The 25,175-nt window shown below is 43.5% G+C and overlaps 1 protein-coding gene across 2 annotated transcripts; it reads right to left on the minus strand.

Moving 5' to 3' along the window:
• Nucleotides 1-5,024: 5,024 nt before the first annotated feature.
• Nucleotides 5,025-22,079, minus strand: LOC118244938 (OX-2 membrane glycoprotein-like). Of its 2 annotated transcripts, none has more exons than XM_035540418.2 (6): nt 21,966-22,079; nt 20,009-20,090; nt 18,923-19,249; nt 18,003-18,269; nt 16,012-16,128; nt 5,025-7,480 (listed from the first exon to the last, which is right to left on the minus strand). In XM_035540418.2, the coding sequence occupies exons 2-6, from the start codon at nt 20,079-20,081 to the stop codon at nt 7,473-7,475; spliced, it is 792 nt and encodes a 263-aa protein (XP_035396311.1). In that variant the 5' UTR covers nt 20,082-20,090; nt 21,966-22,079; the 3' UTR covers nt 5,025-7,472. The 2 variants fall into 2 exon arrangements, with proteins under 2 accessions (XP_035396311.1, XP_035396310.1); XM_035540417.1 differs by lacking the exon at nt 21,966-22,079 and adding an exon at nt 21,644-21,827.
• Nucleotides 22,080-25,175: the final 3,096 nt, after the last annotated feature.

Raw genomic sequence — 25,175 nt, forward strand, 5'->3', positions numbered from 1 at the left:
TAAGGTTTTCAACAAGGCTGTGCTGAGTAACTCCCAGGGTTTCATAATGCCTTTGCCCCCTGTCTGGTTTGAGGGGACAGGAAGAGAGGAGAGGGGATGCCCCTCAGCATCCCTCACTCTTGGTAGACCGCCAACCAGCTCCCACAAGCATTCAATGAAATCGGGTCACTACTCCTCCCAGTGCTGGGATTTCTGCCTGTCCAGTGAAAACGCTGTTGTTCAGGAGGAAGCCAGCCCACACAAGAACACTTCCCAGCTTCTTGCGAGCGATTTTCAATTTCTCCTCCTAAAAACTGCTAGGCAGCACAGCTACAACATGGCTGGTCAGCATGGGTAGCAGGGAAGCAGACAGGAATGGATCTCAGGGCATGGTTATTGGTGTAAGTTGCAACAAGATTTAACCCTGCCAGTGCCTGAATCAGTTTGAAAGGTCAGTTTTGTCAGCCACAAATTAGGAAAGTGCTTCACCAGGATGGGAGTGATGGGAGAAGGGAGGGACGGAGAAGCTCACTGTGGAAAAGCTCTGGCCAACAGCATGCATGCCCAATCTGTGATAACATTCCAGCAAATTCAGTCTCAGATCCCAATAAGTACTACACAGCTCAGGGAGAAAATATTTCTGAATAGTTCATCTGAAATCCTACCATCACTCCAGATCAAAGATGATGAATTTACCTTCACTTAGCTTTGAATTCAGTTCTGCCAGAAAATGCTTCACGTATCTCTCCTCACATCTCCCTGTACATAGAGAAACAATGGTTCAAGGAAGCATTAGGAACACATGTTCAGGGGCATATCAGAGACTCCAAGATTAATGCTCAAATACTCTTTGGAGAGCAAAGGGGATTTTTCTGTTAAATTTGGAGACTTAAATAAATGTTTACACAGAAAACTTTCAGAAAAGTAAGTTTCCCTTAACACTCACTTCCTTTATTTTGAAGTTTGGTGTGGGAGGAGTCAGGTTTTGCTACCTTAGCCCTGTGCTAAACTGAGTTTGTGTATATATAAACAGGAATCACTTTACCTCCTACTTAACTATAGTGAGCTAGAGCCATGGGCAAAGAGCAAGTAGGAGCAATGTTGCTAGGCAAGACTGACGTGTGTTTCCCACTGATATGGAGCAAATCACCACAGGAGAGTGTTGTGCTTGCCTGGAGGTGAAAGGGCAGCATCTGCTGCAGCAGACACACCTGTGCGTTTGCACCCAGAGAAGTCAGTGGGAAAATGGGAAAGCACAGCTGAGCGCATGCAAGCACCTCCTTGACTCCAGGCAGGCAATTTGGAGGCTAAACAGGACATGTGAGCTCCCTCTGATCTCTCCTAGTACAACCACTCTCACTTACATTCCTTTTGGGATGCTCATGGCTGCCAAGGAAACACGTCACATTTCTCTCACCTCCAGGCAATTCCCACGGCTACGCCCTCTGAGATGTCTGAGATATTCTCCATGTATCCATCAAAGCCTTGCACATTTTCCTAGTGCTGCTCGGGGTCACAAGTAGTGCTGGCTGGTGGGTCCATCAAGGAAATAAGCCGTACAAAAATGATTTTGTACTTACCTTTCATCTTCTTATCCCAGGTTGTTCTGCCAACAAGGAAGGCAGAACTGTGCCAGTGTCTGCCACCTCTATGTAAACAATCAGCAGAAATCCCCAGCTGCTTAATATAAATCAAGCTTAACACTAGCACAAGAGCAAAGAGTGCATGCTTCCCTTTTTCTCCACTGTGAAACACAGAGCACACTGCTCTGTAGGGCCCAGAGTTGCACATTTTCTCTTTCTATGTGTCCAAAAGCCCAAATTCAGGCAACTAAGGGGGAGAGGATATGTGAATGGGTGACCTAAGTGCTGGACAATGCATACCCAGCGTGCCAAGAAGGATCTGGTCTCTGTGGAGCTCTGGCTGCTGGCTGACAGACGGTCACCTCCATTTTCCCCAGTCTGTGTGACGGCATCCAGGCTGTTTTCCTCTCCTAAGAAGGCTGACTTCTTGTTTGGAAAGAAGGACAAGAATTGGCAGAGTTTTCACCACATGGCTACTGAGACCCCAGGAGAGGGCAACAGCTTCACACAGGGCTACTACAAATAGTCAGCTATCAGAGAGAGAATGGGACGAGTTGAATGGAGAGCAAGTCCAGATAAACAGAAGATAGCATTCATTGGGAAAAATCACTTACAAAGAACGAAAGAGAGATGAGTAAGGAACAGATTGGACCAGGACTGGGAGCAAGGAAGCCCGAACAAAGGGAAGCACACAAACAGAAGGAAAGGAAGTGAAATCAGAAACGCTTTAGGAGTGGGTGAAATCAAACAGTAATCCTTCACTCTCTCATGGCGTGTTTAGCTACTGAAATACTACACTAACTACTTTGCTAGCGGTTTGTTAACCTATCACTGCCAGAACAGGCAACCTGTCTGAGAAATGCCTCACCTACCAAGAAGTGACCTGCTTAACACCCCCTTCTAAGTCAGCTGTGGGAAACATCTCACTTCCTTCTTTTGTCAGCCTATGACACTCAGCTATATTGTTTTCTAGATATTAGTTACCAAGCTGAAATTAGTAAGGAAATCCAACTCCTTGGTTTCTTTAAGGAAACCCTGATTAGCAAAGCCACAGCTGTAACCCTATTCTTTATTGCCCCATTCTGTCCCTCCAGGGGACCATGTTTCCTCCCACACACAGGGCACGTTACAGGTCTCCAACCGGAGCACTGGGAGCCTGTTGTTCCCCTCTCTTTCCAGCCACCCCTACATTCACATGGCACAAGGAGCCTCATTTGTGGAGAAGATATTGATTGATTATGCACGTGGAAGCTGCAGATTGTCTCTCTTGCTTCAGCACAAGGACCTCAGTGGTTGGGGGGCTAAATGAAAACCTCACCACCTGCTTGTTTTCCTACTGAGGCACAACAGACAGCCTACGGCTCCGTCCAGTCTGATTTTGTGAAGACAAAGTTGCTGGATGTCAGGAGGGACGACCACCACAGAAGCACTAGTGCTGGCGAGCTTCCCAACGTGCTAAAAGACCAGTGAAGTGAGTTTCCTCTGGCACACCAGACAATCTGTGTGCCATTAGCTGGTTGCCTATACAGAAAGGCATTCTGTAGACTGTTGGTTTTCATCTGGATGTCATGAGATTAGGGCCCGGGAAGTAGAAATGCCCTATTCAGAATGAAAGACAGCACAAGGTACCTGAGAGAGGACAGCATGTGACACCCATGCGCAGAAAGTGAATGCTGCTCACTACACATGATCTCAGAAAAACATGTTTAAGTTCTTTCAGCTTAAAAGCTCTTTAAGCCCTTCTGAGTGATAAACATCAACATGCACATTCACGTCCAGTGTCAATTCTGCTGCTAACTTCAGCCCATCTTAAGAAAAAAAATCCAGACAAAAAAAAAAACAACAAAAACAATACATCCTTGTAGCTTCTATAATTATCCCACACTTCCTTCCCTGACATTGTCTTATGTAGCAGACTAAGAACAGTTTCTGCCCCACTCACAAAGGAAAGGGCATTTTAGTTACCACATAGGATGACAGAACAGGGAAAAAGTTACCTGGAAGCATCCAGAAAGTCTATTTTTCAGACTGGGAAACTGGAGCTATGTTGTGCAGAAGCAAAATTCCTGTATCAGTGAAAGATGACATAAGGATACAGGCAAAAGCCCAAGCATGTATTCACCAGTTCAGAAGCGGCTGGAGCAGCTGGCCTGATGTCAAACTGAATGGTCAGTGCAGCGAGACGAGGAGAAAACAGCTGAGGCAAGAATGAAAGACATCCTGATATTGCCATCAAAAGTGGTAATTCCATTTTGCAAACTCCATCTCTGCTAGAACTCTAGCCCTGCCTGCTGGGTTTTTGCTCTTTCCATCATTACAGCCACACACAGAAATTGTTATCTCTAGCAGAGAACTCACCTTCCTGCCCTGTCTGTCAGCACAATCCAAGACTTAGAATAATGGCATCCTTGAGCATGCCAGGGACAAAAGAACACAAAGAGAGGACACAGCTGTAGGAACTAAATTCATTATGACCTCAGAAGAAAAGCAAACATCTTGATAGGTTCTGAGGAGCAGGCAGCCAGACAAAAAAAGCAACTTGTCAGACAACCTTGTTTTTTCCCAAGGAAAGCTGTTACTCTGCATTTGTTAACCTTCTATAAAGTTACAGGTGACCAATCTAGTTTCCCTAAGGTGATTTAACCCTGCTAATGAATGTCAGCCCCCTCCTGAACTCCCCCAGCCCTGGCTTCTTGCTTCCTACCCCACTCTGCTAGCACAACGCACCTCAAGTGGTGGGGCCAAGCAACACCCGGCCAGCTCTGCCAGCAGCTCCCAGGCCATAACGAGCAGCCCTTCTGCTGTTCTGCATGGGAAAAACAGCTCTTCTCCCTGGGAAACACACAGCTTGCCCTGCACTGTGCTCCGGGAAGTGGTGCTGCCAGCTGTCTCCCTTCCCTTTGCTGTCCAGCCTCGGAGAAAGGAGGAGAAACTAACAACTCCCATCTCTCCAGATGAGATATGTCAGCAGTGAGACTTGTACTTCTGGCCAGCCTCTACTAGGAAGTTCTTTAGAACTCATCTGTAGCAAAAGAAAAATCTAAGTGGCAGTTTATGTTATGATCTCAAAATCTCTGGAAATCACCCATTCCACCATCTGGTGGAGCTCAGGCAGACTGTAAGTTGCTGCCTTTCACTGGTATTGCAAGACCCAGGACGTAGTCCCATGACTGAACTCCTTTAGGGAGATGGGAGTGTTGCCACACGCTTTTAACCATAACCAAGTTTCTCACTACATTTTTTTTTAAGCTAATGCCACGACAAACAAAAACTGTTGCTTCACAATTCACTCCCAAAAGGTCATGTCTTTAAGAACACAACAGGCCACCTCTGCCTTTTCCAGAGAAATTATTCACGTACTTAGAGCTCGTGCATGATGCTTCTCTCATTCTACTCTGCTTGATTTACAAAAGCCGACACATGCTGTGAATGCTACTTACAAATAAAAGGAATCATGTGGCCTTACTTTCAAAGTCACTTTATTTGGCTTCTTTTCAGCAAAGGCAAATACACAAAGCAGGACAGTCAATACATAAGTAATGGATACAACTTCACATAAAGAATAAATAAGCAACAAACATGAGACTCCGCTAAAAATATACATTTGATTAACCAAAGAAATTTTCAAATCTGAAGCAAACTGCAGGTGCTGTGGTTAAAAATACTTATGTAAATTCATCTCAAAACTTATTTCACTTGAAAAAAATTAAAAAAAAAAAAACCCTTAAAACTCCCCTGCTTTCTGTACAGAAAAGAAGGAAAGTGCAAATCGAGACTACAAAAAAGCCCAACTTAGAAGGAAGAGTTTCTGGTATCTCAAATCTACAAGCAGAAAAATACAGACCAGTTAGTGTTTGGAGTGGATCAGATATTTTTTGCTAGGAAAAAAATGAAATAAATAAATAACACATATTGCACCTGCACAGAAAATATCACCCCTCATGCTCTCAATAATACATGTGGACATGAGCACGCACAAAGTTTTGCCAGACCCTTGAGAGGCAGCCACTCTGGATGGCAGTACTCTGACCAGGCTAGTTCAGAACAAAAATTCTGTTCTGAATGAATTGGCCACAAGTCTCACAGCTGTCAAACCTTCTCTGTTGATTTTTTAAACAGGTGGTTTATACAGTTGGCTAAGACTAGCGCCAGGTGCTTCCAGAGCTTCCTTCCAGTCTCAGCTATTTCACACATCTGGGAGACAGCAGAAACCAAAACACCACATGCTTCATGAGACAGAGTACTTCAGGTGCACAAGCAAAGGGTTATCAAACCCAAAAGACTGGCAGTGATCCCAATACATTGGCAAATATTAAGATGGAACAAAGACTGAGCAACACCTTAAACATCAGCATTTGGAGTAGAACAGAACTTACTGGAGGAACCCTGCAGTCCTCCTGGCTGTTAGTAAAATGGGCCACAAAGTTGGCACGCCCAGAGGTAGGCTTGTTTTTAGCAAGGTTCATGCTGTGAAATAGGCACAGGGGTCCAGTGAGGACTCAGGAGGCAGTGGGCATGCTTAGGCATTGGCCTCCTACATGAACTGAAATGCAATGTCCGGGAGCCTGCTCTCACAACCATGTGCTGCAGCAGAGTGAACAGGTGGGACAGGCAACCAGAGAAGTAAGCCTGGAAATGATCATACCAGCAGACATGGGTAGGCATTTAGGGGGAAAAAAAGTCAAAAAAATAAATAATTAAAAAAAGGGAGAGAAGGGTTCCAGTCTTACCTGTGGCAGCTTGTATGAGTAACACGGAGTCTTTATTCGCTACTAAAAACATGGCGAAGTAGTAAATTCAGCTTCTGTAAAACTTCCCACTGATACCATTAAATCCTCAGTAGTGATGCAAGGTAGTTATCTCATGGCAAAACATCCCACATGACAAAGTCCAAGTATGGGAAAAATTATTTAGGCCAGCATAATAATTTGTTTGTGCTTAAATACAACAAGAAAAGATGAAGACGGGGAGACTATTCTAAGCAGTGTATAAGATGACCATGAGGACAACGGAGGAGGCTAGTCCATGCAATCTGAAAGCTAAGCAAGGAACAGGCTGGGTTAACAGCACTGTAGCAGAAAGACAGAGAGAGAATGACAGCAAAATAGAAAAGGTAAAGAGTATCTAATATTTCCACTACTGGATTTTGCTTCAGATCACTTATATATTAAATAATATATTTAAAAAAATTAACAAATGAAAAACACAGCAAAGAAGTGGGATTTAAAAGAAAAGTCAAATAAAATAAATTACTTAAAACACTTCTTTCTCAACTGTGGTTGCTACTGCTTCTAATCTGTCACCTGCCATGGACCCTATTGACCTTTTACCAACAATTTTTGGCAGATTTGGTCCCTAGAGACAACTCAGAAATACAGTTGTTGCACACTCACTGAGGAAAGGGAGTTGCATCAGCTGGATAAGAAAGAAGAAAAGGTGATATCAGGAAGGAGATGAATGAGGAGTTACACCAAGTGAAACTGCAGACAGCAATTAGCAAAAATACCCCCCACCCCACCCCCATCTCTCTACTGAGATCAATTAAGTACTGGAAGAGGATCCCCAGAGAGCTCACAGAGCCTCCATCCCTGGACATCTTCAAACTTCCATGGGAAGAAGGCAAATACATTTGGAGACTGGAGGTACCAAGATTGGTACAAGCATAGCAGATGTTGCCTGGCTGCAGAAGGTGGACTACGCGTTCCCTCTAGTCCTGCTTCTTGTGATTAACGGAGAGCAAGCATTGTGCTAGTCTTTCAGTGATGAACATGCCATCTAGACAGTGCAGTGCTCTGGTCCTGATGCATTTTCCTTCTATCACTGCTACTTTCTAGCCATGGAAGTCACTGCTTTTAATATTGACTTCAGGCTGCCAGGCCACAATGATCAGGTAAGATGAATGGCAATCCTCTAGTATCCTAGAAAACAAAGGAAAAAAGATGAATTGTGGCCATCGTGTTACTGCCCCAGGTCTTGCTGAGCAGTGTGGCTGCTGATGGAGCACACTCTGGGGGAAAAGGCAGGGAGGAACAGTCACAGAACTGCCGTCGGACCTTCGTGAGTTACCTATCTTCTTAAAACATCATGAAAAAGGCTTCAATCTCTGCTCCCCCTCACTTCTTCTGTTTTCTACAGGTGATACTTTACCTCAAAGAGGAGGGTCACATGCCTAACACACACAGGGTTGTTACATCAAGCAATCCATGACCAACTTTCTTAAGGAAGAAATTCTTCACTCAGAGGGTGGTGAGGCCCTGACACAGACTGCCCAGAGAAGCTGTAGATGCCCCCTCCATGTGGATGCTGGTGCAACCCCAGGTGCAGCCAGAGCCATCACTGGCACGGCTCTTTGCCAGCTTGCCCTGCACTAACAGCATCTGTGCCCCTGTCCTCCCCAGCGTGCCCCAGATGGGTGCTCTCAGGCACCTTAGGCCCCCTCCTTATTTTGTTATGCTCCAGGGAGGAATACTCTAAAAATTCACAACCAGCTTCACCTGGGGAACAGTCAGTGACCCCACCTCAGCAGCAGCTGCCAAGAGACTTTACTGGCACAGAGTGAAGCTCAGCAGTGGAAAAGGGGTTTATAGACCAGTCTAGATTATTTACATTACACAAGGTATCAATGTGCAGTTCCATTTAAGTTAATGACTGATGGAGGAAAACATGCAGTTACTATAGTCCAACGATGACAGGAATCTTTTCTTTTTTAAAAAAGTAATGAAAAAGAGAGGAGTAGAAAACATAATGCCAGTGGGAAATTTGCATCAAAGCCTGGTGATTTTGATCACCAAAGTTTTAAAATCAGTCACAGAACCATAGAACAATTTGGGTCAAGAGGGACCTTAAGGATCATCTCAAAATCATCAGCCTAGCTTAGAGTACTCTATTATTCTTATTCTGAAGCAGAATAAACAGAAGGCTTCAGAACAAGTATTCCTTGACGTTCAGCTGCTTGCATCATCTGGAAATTTAATAACATACCTTGAAACTAAGAGGACAACCGTCATGTCCCTTTTTGAATGGACAAAATTGGCAGCTGAGTGCAAAGCCTTATTGCATGTTTAAACAGAAGAACAAAAATAAGAAGGTATTTCCAAACAAGTCATGGGGAATACAGAATGAAAAATTTCCAGGATTAGTGTTAATCTATTCGCATATAATAGGAATAATTTACTGAAAATAAGAAAAAAGAAAAAAAAAGCAAAACGTCCTCCATTTCCTACAAATAAAATGCCAAAGAAATAGGCAAAGTTATTAACACTGTTCTTTGTTTTCATTAAACCATGACTACCGACACCCATGGTATTCAAATGGTATTTCAAATTTTGCAAACTGTTGATCCGAAGACAAGATTATGTGAATTTTAAACAAACTACATGTCTACTTAACCACAGAATTTTAATTATGGCAAATACACAATGCAAATTTCAGAATATTGCAGTGTGATTGGGAACATATCAAACCCTAGCTTTGTTTATAAACGGTGAAAAGCAAGCCAACTTTCCTAGTTTTGGTAATACACAAATAGGGATGTTTGTTGAATATATAGTTTGGTATTTCAGAATTTAATGGTGATGTTTGAGATCCAATTTATAATGCTATTTTGTGTGTCTTTGAAAAAAATCCTTCTTGCATAGCATGACCAGGAATTAGGAGACAACTATTAAATATATGCAATATGACAAATGCTTGGAAAAAAATCACAATGGAAGAGACTTCCGAAATTACTTAGTGTATCTTGTACTGGATTTATGTCTGCCCTACCCACCATTTGCACTCATTTCAGTGACAAGTAATTTATCCAGAAGGGGTCCATATACAGGACAACATAGCAACCTGCTTAAAATTTGACAGCTAACAAGTTTAGTGCAAGTATGAAAAATAAAACCCCTGGCATCCTTGCTCTTTGTGTAGGAGAGTAAGAAAAGCTTCCATCTCCTGGTCTAAAGAACACTGTCTACAGCTAAGGTATTTTTTTTTTAAAGGAAAAACATTTCATAACTGAGCAGATAAATAATACCTACCAAGGAATGAACGAGAAATAGAAGCAGCCAGACAACTTCATATACACCATAGGAATGCAATTTATCATCCTTTTCAGCTACTGGTCTTTTTTCTGCTTATATACAAAGTTCAAATAAAAGAGGGCAGACTGGGAAAGTATTTTATTTAGTGCAGAAATAAAAGCCACTATGATGCAAACTGTGTTAGTCACACATAGTAAAGGCCTCCCTGTCTGCTGACGAAGGGCTTTGTTTTTAGCAGCACATACTTAAGCTGCTAAACAGAACAACACCTGAGAGGTTTCCTATGCCAGCACCTTCATCTTGTCGGTGGTGAGCAGGATTAGTTTCATCCTTCTGGCCAAAAAAATCCACACTGCGGCGCAAACACCCCTAAAGAGGCAGGGCCACCTCGCATGGCGGTGCAGGACCTCAAACCCAAAGTGCTGCCAGGAGGGTCCGAGCAAAGCAATGCAACCCCAGCTGCTCACGCAGGAGCCACGGAAGGCCCAGCTGGCACATCTGCAACTGCATCAGGGGCTGCTCTGCCCGTCATGCCAATGCTTCGCAAGGGTGTTTGCACCTTCCTGACACAGAGAGCTACCCCTGTGCCGGCCCCAGCCAGCACTGCCTTCTCCCTGCCGGTTTATCTCCAAAACGGAAAGCAGGGTGGTGAGTGTGCCTCTCCAGCAAAGGGGACACGCCGTGGGAAACGGTGATGGGGAAGCGCACAGAGCACAAGCTCTGCCCACCCTTAGCCACGGAAACAGGTAATATTAATACATGGAAAGCTCTCAAAGAGTGCCCATACCCTACTCTGCGTGTGATGCAGACTGGAAGGTACTGCTGCCAGGCATGGCTTTGTAAACAGAGCAAATTTAAGCGACTTACTAAGGAACAGAAGTTGTCTGCAAGCAGAAGCAGTCTGCAAGCATGTCATGAAACCCAGAAAGTATCTTTTGCTTCCCTTGTGTTGTGAAATATTTGTGTCTGTGGTATGCCAGATGGGCAGTCAAACCCTGATGGCATCAAAATTACCCCACTGCTAAAGTGCTCGTATGGGTCCTTCTTGTTTTTCTCTTTACACTGTTCAGGTCTTCTGGGCTACAATATTTTTTTTTTGGGGGGGGGAGGGGGGGGAGGGGAGGAGTTGTTTGTTTGTTTTAGTGTTAAGTAGGGTAAAGGAATGAGGTTATTGTAAGCAAAACAACTTTCAATTACACCATGGCATGTTTTTGCTATTTTGGGTGATTTCAAAATAGGACAACTAGAATCTCTCGCTCACAATAAAGCCACATTGCAGAGGGAACCAAGGCGGTTCTAGGAGGAGCCTCCCCCACAGGAACACTGTGCCTGCCAGAGACCCATTCCCCTGGGGAGCAGCACGATGTGCCCCGCTGGCTCCGGACACAGGAGGCCTCTGAAAGGCTGACATTTAGCTGTCACTTCAGGAAATCTATTTTGAAAAGTCTCATAATACCGACCCATTACGGTGTTGTTCTCAACTATTCTCACACTATTAAGAAAAACAGATCCTGCTGTGTGTCAAAGCACGCCCACTGAAGAAACAAGCACTTATACAGACCAAATAAGAACTTTTGTAATTTATAAGTCAAAACTGATAAACACAGCCTTCCTCAAAATGAATAACCACTGGAGGATCCTCCCAAAATAGTCCTTACCTTCACTGTAAACAAGAACAAGGCAATGGAAAGCTTGTTCAGGTGTTTGTTCCTGTAAAGTTTCCTGACTAACTGGAATCTACCACATGTGACTTCCATATTTTCTAGCCTTTCAGGACATCTTGGGTCCCCAAAATTTAATTTTTTATTTCCTACATATTCCAGCCGATCAGCAAAAGTGTTATCTGCAGCTTAACAGAGCTGGATCTGTATTATTTGCAGCAACTTCGGGAATTCAAAAAAATAATAATCAAGGAGCCTTAAATTCCTATTCAGAGTAGTAAGTGATGTCTAGCTGGTAATGCAGAGATTTTTATTGTTTTATAGCACTCTTGTAACATTCCAGGTATACCGAGGTTCAGCATCTCTTCAAAGCTCATTGTCTGTATTCTGACAAGCATTTTGAAACAAGGATTTTAATGCTTATTAAAATAAGTAATTTCATGGAAAATTTCCACATGAAGGAAATCTTGAATGTTTCAATTTCCAAACTGGACAAACCACATTGCCATGTTGGAGTTTTCTAGAGAACAGATTTTTTGATCAGTCTTTTCTCCTCTGACTCCTCAAGATTTCGTATTCCAGATTCACCTAATCTGATCATCCTCCTTAGGTCACATCATACCTATTCAATAACAAGCTCCAAGAAATTGTCATGGGAATCATAGGATCATTTAGGTTGGAAAAGACCTCTAAGATCATCAAGTCCAACCATTTTTTTGTCATGTTATTGTAACTTTGAAATACAAATATACTATTTGACAATTTCTAAAGCTTTGCACATAGCAAAACATGCATAAGCCACCCCCAAGGTAGATCATTTTTTTTCTTACTTGGATACCAATGGTAAATATATATATATATATACATATATATATATATATATCCGTTTGTGAAATAGACTTTCCTTCCAGAAAACCACAAGCCTCCAGAGAACACTTTGCATGGAATTTAATCCTGCTGTAGGCTGCTAGCTCCTGAGAGCTTACTGTAAAGATCTTCAAATGGCCAGACTGAAACATGAGCATCTTTCAGGTCTTAGAAAAATGAGCGGATGCTGAGGAAAGCATATAGGTTGAGACATGTATGTGGTAGGTGAGCCACAGGAATCTGTCGAGACTAAGAGCCTTTATTTTGCTTTGGTACAAGCAGCTGGCTTGTTAACTGGACTGCTTGAGGTTGGCATGCTCTACAATGAAGCACTATTAGCTGAAGCAGTTAGGAAAAGGTGCAACTTTTTACCAGAACGTATCACTGACAAACTCCTAGCATGGGTGAGGTTACATCTGCAGAAAGGTGACTCACCACAGCCTGCTCATCGCTCTTAATCAAGTGACAACACGGCCAGGTTTGCCTCTGTGCTTGGCAGAGGGTGAAGATTCAAGCTTTCCAATGATTTTGCATCCCCTCTTGCTCCCAAATAAATGACTTTTTGCCAAACTTGAAAGGCTTTGTGAAGAGTTGTGAAGGCTTCACTTGGGTTGTTTTTGCAGAGAACCAAAACACGTATGTGCTCTGTAACTGGTACTTATGGCAAATGCCCAAGGGAAGGAACATCAGCTTTGAGCCTCAGCTCTTCATCCTATTCTCAAGTGTCTGCCACAGGGAGAAGGGAGAAAACAAAAACGAAAGCAAAGCAGAAAACAACAACCCTATTCTCAGCAGCAAAAGAGGAGAAAATTTGACAGAGAAGGCTCCTCAGCCATACAGATAAAAAAAAAAACAGTATTTTAATCAAAAAAAAAAGGCATCTTGACAAAACCGGAAAGGCTTTGCTTTCTGTCTAGTGCAGAATCAAAAGAACTATTGAAACCCCCAGGCAATAGCCTCAGACAGACATTGGCATCCTCCAGTCAGTGCTATCAGCTCTCTGCTAGGTTGTTTTTAAAAGTGCGTGCAGAAGTATGTGTATGTAGGCACTGCTTCTTGTTTTAACAGAATCTGAGCACAGCAGAGGGTAAAACCTTTCTGCAAGACGTTACTCTCTTTTGGGGGAATCTTTACACTTTAAAGAACTTAACAGATTTCACGGATGATAAGGGAAAAAAAACAAGTCACTGCAAAAACAGACTAGGATCAAAAGTTTACTGTTGATAGGGGAGTTAAGGATATGGAAGGGACTTCCTCATTACTGTGTGGCAGCTGGGAGTGGTAACACCCTAAATACAGTGTAGTACGTTAAAAGAACAGACACCCAAAGACTACCAAGGTTACTGTAGAAGTCACATCCCACCACTACCAGAACCCACGGTAAATGGGAAGGAACACTAACAAATGAAGTTCCTAAAATCTTGCTGTTGTTCATAAACACCAGTACAACAAACTTACATCCATTGCTAAGTTCTGTTCACCTAACTTTCCCCCTCTGCCCCAGGTATTAACAATCTCATTAATGATGACTTGTTGGCTATAGGGGCTGTAGGCTGAGAGAATCCACTTTTCTAATGGCTCAGAGCTTGGAGCCAGCAGTTAAGGAAGGAGGTTTCATTTTACACATACTATGCTTTTCTATGCCTTGTGCTTTACTTACAAGGGGTGGAGGGGGTTCTGTTCAAAGTTTCCAAAATAACGTGTAGGCTTAGTTGTTGCACATCACAACTGGTGTCTCTACAGCCAGAGGTTTTGTCCTGCACAAGCGGGGATGTGGTGCAAGGATGCATGAGGTGGCATGAGGGTTCAAAGTCTGACAGACAGTGGATGGTGCAGAGGACAGGAAACCTGCCATGAAGCTAGCCATCCTGACTGCTGGGATGGTCTCGCAACATGTCATCACTGGAAACATAGGCAGGCACTGCCTGGAGAACTGTTAATAGCCAAGGACCAAAACCATGCCAGGAGGAATATTAACACCCTCAGCCTGGTCTGAACACAAACGACCTGTCTAGCCTAGCCATGTTTCACTGACAGACCTTGCTCCTCCTTGGGCCACCAGTGTGGCCACAGAACCTGAGCGTGCTTCTCCTCATCTGGCGTGCAACAAAGGGGATAACATATTCTGCAAGGCAGCACCCGCACTGCATAGCGGTCTCCGTGTCTGGTCACTCTCTGATCCACTCCAGAGGGTGATCATGGACCTCTGCTAGGCCACCCCTGCCTCAGGGTCTCTCCTGCTTTGTATAAGCTCAATGGTGTTTGGAAGGGGGTTTCCTAAGAACAGAACCAAAACACAGAACCAACTCCTTGTCCTTTAACTTCCAGTTTGGTCTGAAAATTCAAAAGGAATTTCCTCTTCTAAATGCTTTATAGGACTGACGCAGAGCTCAAACACATTCTGCTATTAAGTAGTAATATTTGGTTATATTTGGGGTCTAAAAAGCATTCATTTCTCCTTCTTCTCAATGAAGAGTTTTGTGGCCCTGGCAGCAGCAGCTGTACTGGGTTACCCCGTCTTAACAGTAAGTGCCATAGGTCTAGACACGTCTGATGTTCTGGAAATACCTCTTTAAATTATCACATCATCATGAAGTGTCTGAAGATTCAGAAATGAACTGAGTCAATGTGGCCTGGCCTCTGAGAGTGTTTCTAAACACAGGGATAGAATTTAAAGCCAGGCACATCGTTCTTATCCTGTCATACAAAAACGAAATTAGCAATGACCATCAAATCTCAAGATTTCTGAAACTTAAGCCTTCTCCTCCGCTCTATTACTTTTCCCATTCCGTTCTGTTCATAGCAGCGAAGACTAGAGAGCTGAGCTGGGCCCCTCACTACGAGAAGGACATGGAGGTGCTCAAGAGAGTCCAGAGAAGGGCAACGAAGCTGGTGAGGGGTCTGGAGAGCAAGTCTTACGAGGAGCGGCTGAGGGAGCTGGGATTGTTCAGCCTGGAGAAGAGGGGGCTCAGGGGAGACCTTATCGCTCTCTACAGGCACCTTAAAGGAGGCTGTAGTGAGGTGGGGGTTGGTCTATTCTCCCACGTGCCTGGTGACAGGACGAGGGGGAATGGGCTAAAGTTGCGCCAGGGGAGGTTTAGGTTGGATATTAGGAAAAACTCCTTTACCGAAAGGGTTGTTAGGCATTGGAATGGGCTGCCCAGGGAAGTGGTTGAATCACCATCCCTGGAGGTCTTTAAAAGACGTTTAGATGTTGAGCTTAGTGATATGGTTTAGTGAAGGACTTGTTAGTGTTAGGTCAGAGGTTGGACTAGGTGATCTTGGAGGTCTCTTCCAACCTAGACAATTCTGTGATTCTGTGATTATCGGGTCACCACACATACAAGGACATTGCACTGACTGCAGTTTCTTCTTCATTCAGCATTAGGAACCAGGTTCACATGACAAGCTTGAGCTAACTTCTCTATCACATCACACTGTGTCTTAAACTGCGTAAGCATGCTGTGACCAGAAGAAAGCCCTTCCTCGAATTTTCTCACCAATGTACCAGTTCTCATACGAAAAACTCTACGAGCAGACCTACACTTAATTCTTTGTTGTCCTTCCATGAAAATAAGGAAGACCACCAAATTACTTACTTCTGCTGAGACTTCCACAAGACAGCAAAACAAGGTAGTGTATCCTGCTCTGCTTGTATCCTGCTCTCCTGACTTGTAGTCTTGCATTGTCCTTTAGCAGTAGCAGTGGGAAAACAGCTCTTGAAATTGCGTGCAACTGAGGCAACCTCTAATAACCATGAACACATTATGAATTTTGCAATATGACAGTCCACACACCTTAATGATATCTCAGCAGTCTCAATCTTCTCTGCTGACAACAAGACCTTATTATGGTTCTATGGCTCAAAACATTGGTTTCCACACCACGACTCACCGCCATAGGTCCTCTTGCATATCCTCTTCCTCCACCTCAGAGTGATCAGAATCAGGACCAAGATGACAAGTAAAATACCCAGAGCAATCATCAGACCCAGGAATGAGAATCCCTCTTCTATGAAGAACAAAAAAAAAAAAAAAAAATAAATTTATCTATGAAAAATAGCAAAGAGAGCCAAGAGAAGTATCTGTTTAATGATAACTGTTCCTAATCAAGAGTTTGTGAAAGTTATTGCTAAGCTACATAAAAGCAGCAATTGCTTAGGACAGAGTGTATGTATCTTCAAAGACAAACATACTTGCCCACTGCTTTCCAGAAAATGCTTTGTAAAGAAAAGATGTTCGTCCCCAGCACATAAAATTGTCATTCCCACCCTTATATAATAATTGTGATACATACACAAGCAGAATTTTATGCGCCCTAACACTTTCTGAAGAGCTTTTTGTTTACCCTGAATCTGCGTTTTAGTTTGTAAAATAAAAGCTATTCCTATTATTGTTACGCACATAAAACTGTTGCAAAGACTAAATGAACTTTCAGAAAAGAAGATAGCGTGTTTTGATTCGTGCAAGTAGCTATAAACAACATTTGAGTGTAAATGTCCTTCTCTAGTTGGGCATTAGCCGCTTGATATGACTGCCATTAATCAAAATAATAACATGAACGCTCAGTTCAATGCTCACTGATATTAGTGAGAAAGCTTACCGAACGGAAATTTAATCGAATCGAGCCAAAGCTATTATGTCTTTTAACACAGCTAGGCTGAACTAGAAATGCAATTAATTTGAATTTCTCCTTCTCTAAAATATAAAAAGATTGCTAAAAGAACAAGCTATTCCTGGACTCTTCATTCTCCTAGTAAAGAATAACAGGAATCTCAATTTCCTGCTTTTAGAGATACACACCTTTTTAAAAGGCCAAAACAAAACAATATTGCATTTGAGACAGGATGGAAAGATTTATTACGATTCTGCAATTAGCGTCTCTCAGAAGTAAGGACTAATTTGCTGTTGAAGTTCGAGAGAGACTTTAAAAGTCAGATTTTATTCTTTTTCATATAACAATAATTTCTCAAGCACGTAATATGGGAAATAACCCTTAAACCCAATCTGCTTTTCTTGTTTTCCTGATTTCTGAAGTAGCAAAGTGATCTTCCTTTTAAGGTTCTGGATTTGGGTAAGTGGATTTTAAACCACCTATGGCAACACTCCTGTGTGAACTGAGGTTGGTACTTCAGTTTTTCATGTTTCTATTTCTCATCCATAGGACTGGGGCCGAAAGCTTTCCAGCAGAAGAGAACATTGGAATAAGAAATAAAGTAGCGCTACCAGATATTCACTAGTTAACTACCCTGTATTTAAGATTTCCCCATAACACCAATTTAAGTATCTTCAGCTGATCACCTTCCTATCTGCCCTAAAATACCGTTCCTCCCCTACCATTAGTGCAATACACGTCTCTTGGCTAAAATGTCAGAGAAACTAAAGCATATTGCACAGGTTAACTGAATACAATACCAAAGCATGAAATAAGTTTATCTGAAACATTTGCTTAACTGTTGTTAATAGAGAGTTTGTTATTAATTTCAAAACTTCCACTTCAGTAATTATTAAGCCACCCACAGCATTTTTACTTCATAAAAAGTACCTGATACATACATCTATACCTATCTAGATATTTTTGGACTGTCAAAGAAACCAGGAAGGCTTGCCCAAAAAGTGACATTCAGCTTGCTACAGAGTGCATGGTGCCTGTACCTCCCTGGCTGACTAGTGTTTTTTGGTGTTTTTTTTTTTTTTTCCCCTGTTGGAAGCGACAGTATATCCTCATCTCAAAGACAACAAATGCAGAGTAGGGTTTCTTTCCTCCTTACTTGGCACACACACATTTCACTCCCTCTCTTTCCCAGCAGATTCCTATCCAAACATGCTATTGTAAAACACAGAGGCCAAGGGAATGCTACCAAGGACTTGATATCATTCACCTACCGTTTTTGATTTTTATGGGCAATTCCATTTCTTCATTCTTGTTGCTTACTCTGCAGGTCAAGTCCTGCTTACTGATGCTCTGAGAGTCAGAGATCTCCAGTTTACTGGTGATGGACACTACCCCGTTGGTGTGCCTGACCCTCTCCTGTGTAGGGGTGTAATTGAACAGGTTGTTCCAGCTGATGGTGGGCTCTGGGAGGCCAACAGCATTACAGATGGCTATCAAATGACCTTCGGAAATGTTATAGTGGACAGATGCACTGAGACCTTCCAAGACACAAAAGAGACAATCCATCACCACAAAGAGCATTGGTCAGAAGCAGTAACGGCAGGTTAAACGTTATCAGTCAGAAAGAAGCTCACTGGATTCTCACACAGACCCATAGCACAGGAATGCAGAGAAACCTCATTGGGCCAAGTCCTCCCTGAGATTTAATGTTCCTTCCCTTATACTGAAGTGATATAACCCAAAGGTTTCCCTTTATCCAAAATCCCAGGTTTTACAGTGGTTTGCTAAATTAAAACCATTATTTTGTCCATTCTTTTCTCCTATCTGCTAATCCCTGGTCAATGCTAGGGATCAGCAGGGCAGCTCACAGTGCTGGGGTTGTACCTGGCACCAAAGGGAAACTGCAGTAGGCAACATTGGCCCCCACATGTTCCAGCTGGGACTTGGCTTCCAGTTTGGCTTACAAAGATCTCACTCCTTGCTTTTTAGCTGCTACTAACAAACATGGATATCCCAGAGCCAAAGGTACCACAACAGGCTTGAATATCACCCCAGAAAGTCTTGCTCACTGCAATAAACCTCTATTTCTACACCATGTCCTACTGAGGGTTGCTCCTACCACTGCAGTTTGAGTCCACTTGAGGAAACCCCTCCCTTTCCACTAGAGACATATCCCTGCAGAGAACCTCACCAAAGACACTCAGGCAGGTCCGTCCCGACAAGGAGCCACGAGGGAAGACGTTGAAGAGGCACGTGTAACACCCTGTATCATCCAGTCTCGCAGCCCAGAAAGTGATGCTTGTGTCATTGAGTACCAGACTTGTGAAATTCATCCGGTCTTGGTAGGGCTCATGGATCTTTAATCCTTTCAGGGTGCTGTACGTAGCTATATTATTGTGTGTTTTTTCAGAGTCCTTCTGCCAGGTCACTTGCAGAACATCCTCGGGCTCTGTCAGGGTACAACTGAGAGTCGCAATGTCGCCCTCATTCACCTTCATGTGTTCAGTTTGAGTAATCACTGCAGCAACATGAAACAGTTAGCAAAATGGGCAAATATCACGCTTATTCAGAAGCCTGACACTATTCTGAGCCCTGGCATACCCACAGACTTAACAATTCAACCAACTAAGCACTATTTCTATGTTCTTCCCCCACCAAGGATTCTCCTGAATCCTCCTAGAAATCAATGACGTTATACTGATTCATATTGGCTGAGAATCTGGCTTCTTCTAAACTATTTACAAGAAAAAGACATCCTATTTCTGTACCCAGCCCTGCAGACTTCCACCTCAGTTTTATTATATCAGCTCATGGTTTACCATTCTCAGCAGAGATGTGGACAATTTTGCTTCCTAAAACTAGAGGAAGACTGAACACAGGGGAAGTGCATGCAAATCCATTCTTAGAGTACTGAAGGGCAAAATAGGCTAAAGAAAATGTCTGGACTTTATAGCTTCAGAGTTTGTGGTGCATTTGAGAGGGATGGAGAGAAAAAGAGAGATTTGTTCCAGAGAAGATGATCCAGGAAGTTGTGAACTCCAGCAAACACAAGTGTCCAGTCATAGATACGGGATGTTGCATGTCCTCCCCATCTCCAAATGCTGCTCCAGGAGATCTGGTGTCACATCTGCCAGCCCCAGCTATCTAATGTATGTCAAATGGCACCAGCAATCTGGATTTTACCTATTTTTGCCCCTTAGTCTGATTGGTGAAGGCTTGGGAATCAGAAATCAGCTCACCAGCCATTTCTAAACAGATTTAAGGAAATTGAACTTACCATTTGCCTTTCCGAGCACAACACAAAATAAACTCAAAAACAGGGCTTGGAAAGTCATTTTGGAAGGGAGCATCTGCTTCACCTGAAGAAAGATCAGAAGAGATGCATGGTTTAATAACAGATCATCTTCTGGTTATATCATGACTCCAAGATGTGAATGCTAATGATTGCTTTGTCATTTAAGTAAAACAAACTTATCTGGGTAGATGACAAGTACTATAATTAGACAATAGAGATACAGCTGAGGTCAAGGTGTGAACGTTGCATGATGGAAGCTAGAAAGGCATTAACTTTCTGGATTGTTCTTCAAACATTTACGTACAGAATTGCAAACTGCAGTTTATTCTTTCATAGAGCTCATGAATATGGGTTTGCTGAATGGATGAACTGGTGCACATGAAACAAAGGGTTATTACACTCTTTGTTAGACATGCTTTTGAAAGCCTGGCGCTTTCAGCTCAGACATGAGCAGATATGAGCTTTTACTCAATTGCACTGTGATAACAGAAAGATCTACACAAACACTAGTGGAAGAAGGTGAACAGAAAAAAAGAGCCAGCATCAGCCTTCAGACATTCCTGGCAATGATTTTCCTCCACATTCACACACACAGCCTGCATTGCGTGTCCAGTGGCTTCCACCAGGAGCGTAACATTGGTGTACAGCACAGCTCACGAGATTGAGGGATAAATTGAAAACATCTCGACACAAAACAGCATGAATTGGGGAACCTTTGGGGCACATGGCACCTGCTACATACAAACATTTCCAGGGAGGCAAAGGCGGCAAAACTGAGATTGTATTGCTGCTTTCAACTTACTTCATCACTTAATATTACCACAATGCCACCAAATTGTTGACCTGCCTGGAATTGTACCTGCTGTCGTATTTAAGTGGAAACATTATTTTGCCAAATAATAATAATAACAATATTTGTAACACATATCATGTACACCTTCTTGTCTATGACTATAAACTAGCTGATGCTTTCTGGGAGTGTCTTCTACCAAGAACACAAGCAGACCCCTACTTCTGTAAGAATTTCACAACATGGAAAAAGCCAGAAAACGGAAACTGTAAAGCATTTTCTATGTTATCATCTGCCTTAAAAAAAATAAAAAAATAAAAAAATAAAGGATAGCTAATGAATAAATAAGTAAATGAAGAGAGAAAAATTCTGTTTAAAAAACAACTTCCCAACAAACTCGCACATACAACACGTACACACTCTGCCACTAGCCTGCCTTTACATTTCAGGCTCGCTGTGCTAAAACAACTCCCGGGACAACTCCACAGATGCCAAGTGTGAATACAGAACAAAATCTTGTGTGTAAAATCAAGACCTCAGCAACAAGCTTAATGCATCAGCAATAAGCTCAATGAATAACAAATTGATCAAGTAATAAAGCACAGGCAGTTGAGCATGGCTCTGCCATGTTCAGACAGCATTCCTAAAAACACACAAAAATCAGGAGCAAGCACAGCAAGCCAGAGGGAAGTTTGACGTTACAAAAGTGCATATAGACCACAGAAAGAAGCGCCACGCATGCTGGAAAGCACACCTTTCATAGCAATTACGGCTCGTTGCTTTTATTTCCCATGGTAAGACCATAACCTGGTAGGACAGTTACACACCATTGCTCCCATCCTGCGTAGCTACAAGATCTCCTTTCCACGAGCAAACAGCGGGTCGTGGAGCTACTCTGGTCACCCAAAAAAAGTCCTGTGGGATCCCAGGCCCACCCTAGTCTCCTGGTGGGAAGGGTGTAAGACAATAGGGCAGCCCTTTGCCGCATACCGCTCTCCACCACCGCACCCCAGAGGTCTCTCGAGCCCCAGCGCCGCGCTGCCCCCCGCCCTCCTGCCTCCAGCCCCGGCGGAGGCTGAGCCCCCAGCCCTCAGCCAGCAGGACCCGGCCAGGACCCGACCCCCCCAAACGAAAGCCCCAGGTACTCACGCTCCGCGCCCTCGGGCGCCGACAGTGTCCGCGACACTGGCAGAGCACCGCTGCAGAACGGGGCGGAGCAGGGCGGGGCGGCCCCCACCCCAAAAGTCCCGTAACGGGGGCGGGCAGCGCCCTCCGGACCCACCGGACCCCCCGGGGGCTCGCCCCCTGCTTCCCCCTCCTCTAGGGCCGCTGCTGGCTGCGACGGGAGCAAGCTGGACGAGCAGCAGAACAGCGCCGAACAACGAGCATTAGGTAATAACATCCGTTAACATTAATAAAATTATTTATTAATTTAATATTTATTGTTATTATGTTTGCATTAAAGGCTTTCATTTTGCAACAAAATGCTAAAAGTAGAATCCAACAGCAGGGGCACACGGATCAATAATAATTTATAAGAATGGCCAAGAGCAGTGACACTCTCCATCCAGACATTAGGAAATAAGCATTAAAAAAATAAAAAAAAAGTGAAAAAAATCTTATGGAAAAGTCATTTTATGATATAAAATCTCTAGGCAAGTCGATTTTATACCCAGGATCTTCTACAGCATCTTCCACTGCCAATGCTGCTTCTGCTGATACCAGAGCTCTGCCCCAGGCTTGACAGAAACAGCCCACTTGTCAATAACTACAAACGACATTTTTTATCACCTTTACAGGACAGCCAGCCTGTGTCTGCTGTTTGCTATTTCTTGCTGCTTTCACACCTACTCTCACACTTGTGTTCACAGGTCATTCATACCAGTTTCAATACTTCTGTTACATAGATAGAATGCTCCCTGTTTTAAAACATCATGGCTCATGGGGAAAAACACCGAACTTGACACAGTTTCCACACACACACACACACCCGCCCCCCCCCCCCCCCCCCCCCCAAATATCTTGACAGAGATGCCCATGTAGTGGTCAAGAGCCCACATAAAATGGAAACCACTTCTTTAACACAGATATGTGTGGTCAGGCAGTGGCTCTTCCAGCTGGATACAACCATTCTTGGAGACAACAGCTCCACCACCATGCTTGATCTAGAGGAGCCCTTCATCTGACAACTAACAAACCGAAGCCCAAACTCTGCCACTGCCTTTTTTGAATATTTTCTTCCATCTCCTAAGACCAATGAGTAGGTCTTGAGTTCCTCAGATTTCCCTCCACCAGTCTTCCCTTTTTTGATTTGGGTGGAGAATGGGAGCCCTCCAAAGCAGGTCTGGTCTCCAGCAGCTATTCTACTGTCCTACTGCTTGTTGCTTGAGACTGATGTACCTATACTCCTCAGACATTTTTTTTTCTTTTTATGAGAGGAAAAAAAAAATCTCCTGTACTTACCTGCCTTCATAAATGTTGAGGGGATTTCTGAGGGAACTTTAGAGACCTGCAGACTATACAGCTTAAAATAAGTTTATCCAGAAGTGCTCTGTGCCATCAAAGCAACAAAAGCAGGGAATTCCCAGGGACGTCTTCCTGCACTTAGTTCTTGATAATAAAGGGGACATTCAAGGGACTTGAATGATTTATTTATTTATTTTATTAGCTTACCCAGTAACCCATGTCTTCTGAGGTGGAAAGGTTCTATATTTATCTAAATTCTCCTGTTCAGTAGGCTTCCCCTCAATAGGCTGGGGGAACTGAGAGAAGAAAAAAGAAAATGATGAAAGGGTCTTCTTTGGAAAAGAGGGAGGAAGCCAGAGCTGAGCAAAGACAGGATAGTTCTGAAGCAATAAGTGAAGACTGGAGGTAACCTCAGGACACAGGCAAACAGAAAGTACTCCAGGCAGACCAGCAATTTCAGAAAACAAAAACTTTTTATATTCGTTATAGAAGAAAAAGGCACAAAAGTCCCTTTCAGCCCCATTCTCCACTCTCATTTCAATTGCTTCTTTTAGCAAGCTCTTAGCTCAGCTCAGCAATTTCTGCCCAGTTCCACAGAGTTCTTTGTACATGACCTGCCCTCGAGCTGGTGGTGGCTGGGCTGACACTGACTCTCTGGTATGACAAAGCCTTTGAAGTCAGTGAGAACAAAAGTGAGTAGAAAGCTCTTGTCCTACGTTCTGGAGAGTCCTTTGTGCCCCTCCTTTTATTTTTTTCACCTGCAATGCTAGGTGTGTGCTAGTGAAAAAGGAAATCTGAAACCCCTTCTGTCACAAATGAGTTCTATTCTTTAGTCTTCCCTTTGCCTTCTGGGCAGACGCTCTCCGCTGTGGATGCATTTCATGGTTCTTCTTGTGATTTCTGGACTAATGATCTCTTCTAAGCAGAACCATTTGAGCCAGTAACCAGTGAAACTTTTACAGGCTGGAAGAAATGGATGGCGTACAGCTGATGCGCATTGCTGGTATTTAACAGGAGGAGAAAATAGCGAGTTAGAGTAAGACTAGAGGCAGTGCCAAAGACGTCAGTAATGACAAGAGCACTAAATTTTGCAGGACATAGCTGCTGGGGACCTGCATCAAGACCGTGAGACCCTGCTGACTGAATGCCCCTCTCGGTCTGCTCACATCAATTAATATAACCCCCTTCATCATCAGATCCAAATAACACTATTAAAAGTCACAAATGCTCAGACACTTACACATGGAGGTCCTGCCTGGTTTGAAGCACCTGCTGCCTACCATTATGTCCCCAATTGCCACATCTCCCACAAGACCCTCTCTGTTCTCCAGCAACAGATCTAGGAGGGCACCTTTCCTAGGTGGCTCCCTTAGCACCTGCACCAAGAAGTTATTATCGAGGTGCTTTAGGAACCTCATGGACCTGCTTGTGTCGGCCGTGTGGTAATCCCAGTTGATGTCTAGCAAATTGAAGTCCCCCATAAGGACAAGGGCAGTTGATCTCGAGGTATTTCTTAGTTCCTCAAAAAATAAGTGTGTCATCGGTGTCATCATCCTGGCCAGGTGGTCTGTAATAGACTCCCATGACAACATCCCCTTTATTTGTTTGTCCCTTAATCCTTACTCAGAGGCTCTCAACTTTGCCATCACCAGCTGCAAGCTCCACACAGTCCAGCCCCTCCTTTATGCACAGCGCCACCCCACCACCTCACCTGCCCTGCCTGTCCCTCCTGAGGAGCCTGTAACCATCTATTGTGACACACCAGTAACAGGACTCATCCCACCAAGTTTAGCTCACGCCAATGATGTCGTAGCTGTGGGACTGGGCCAAGACTTCTAGCTCATCCATTTTATTCCTCATACTGCGTGTGCTTGTGTAGAAGCGCTTCAAATG

Source organism: Cygnus atratus, chromosome 1, assembly GCF_013377495.2.
Source record: "Cygnus atratus isolate AKBS03 ecotype Queensland, Australia chromosome 1, CAtr_DNAZoo_HiC_assembly, whole genome shotgun sequence".
NCBI lineage: Eukaryota > Metazoa > Chordata > Aves > Anseriformes > Anatidae > Cygnus > Cygnus atratus.

Coding starts and splice junctions, on each gene's coding strand:
- LOC118244938 (XM_035540417.1), bottom strand. Junction 18,270..18,922: donor GACCTGCCTGAGTGTCTTTG/GTGAGGTTCTCT, acceptor GTGTCTTGGAAG/GTCTCAGTGCATCTGTCCAC. Junction 16,129..18,002: donor GCCCATAAAAATCAAAAACG/GTAGGTGAATGA, acceptor TGTTCTTCATAG/AAGAGGGATTCTCATTCCTG.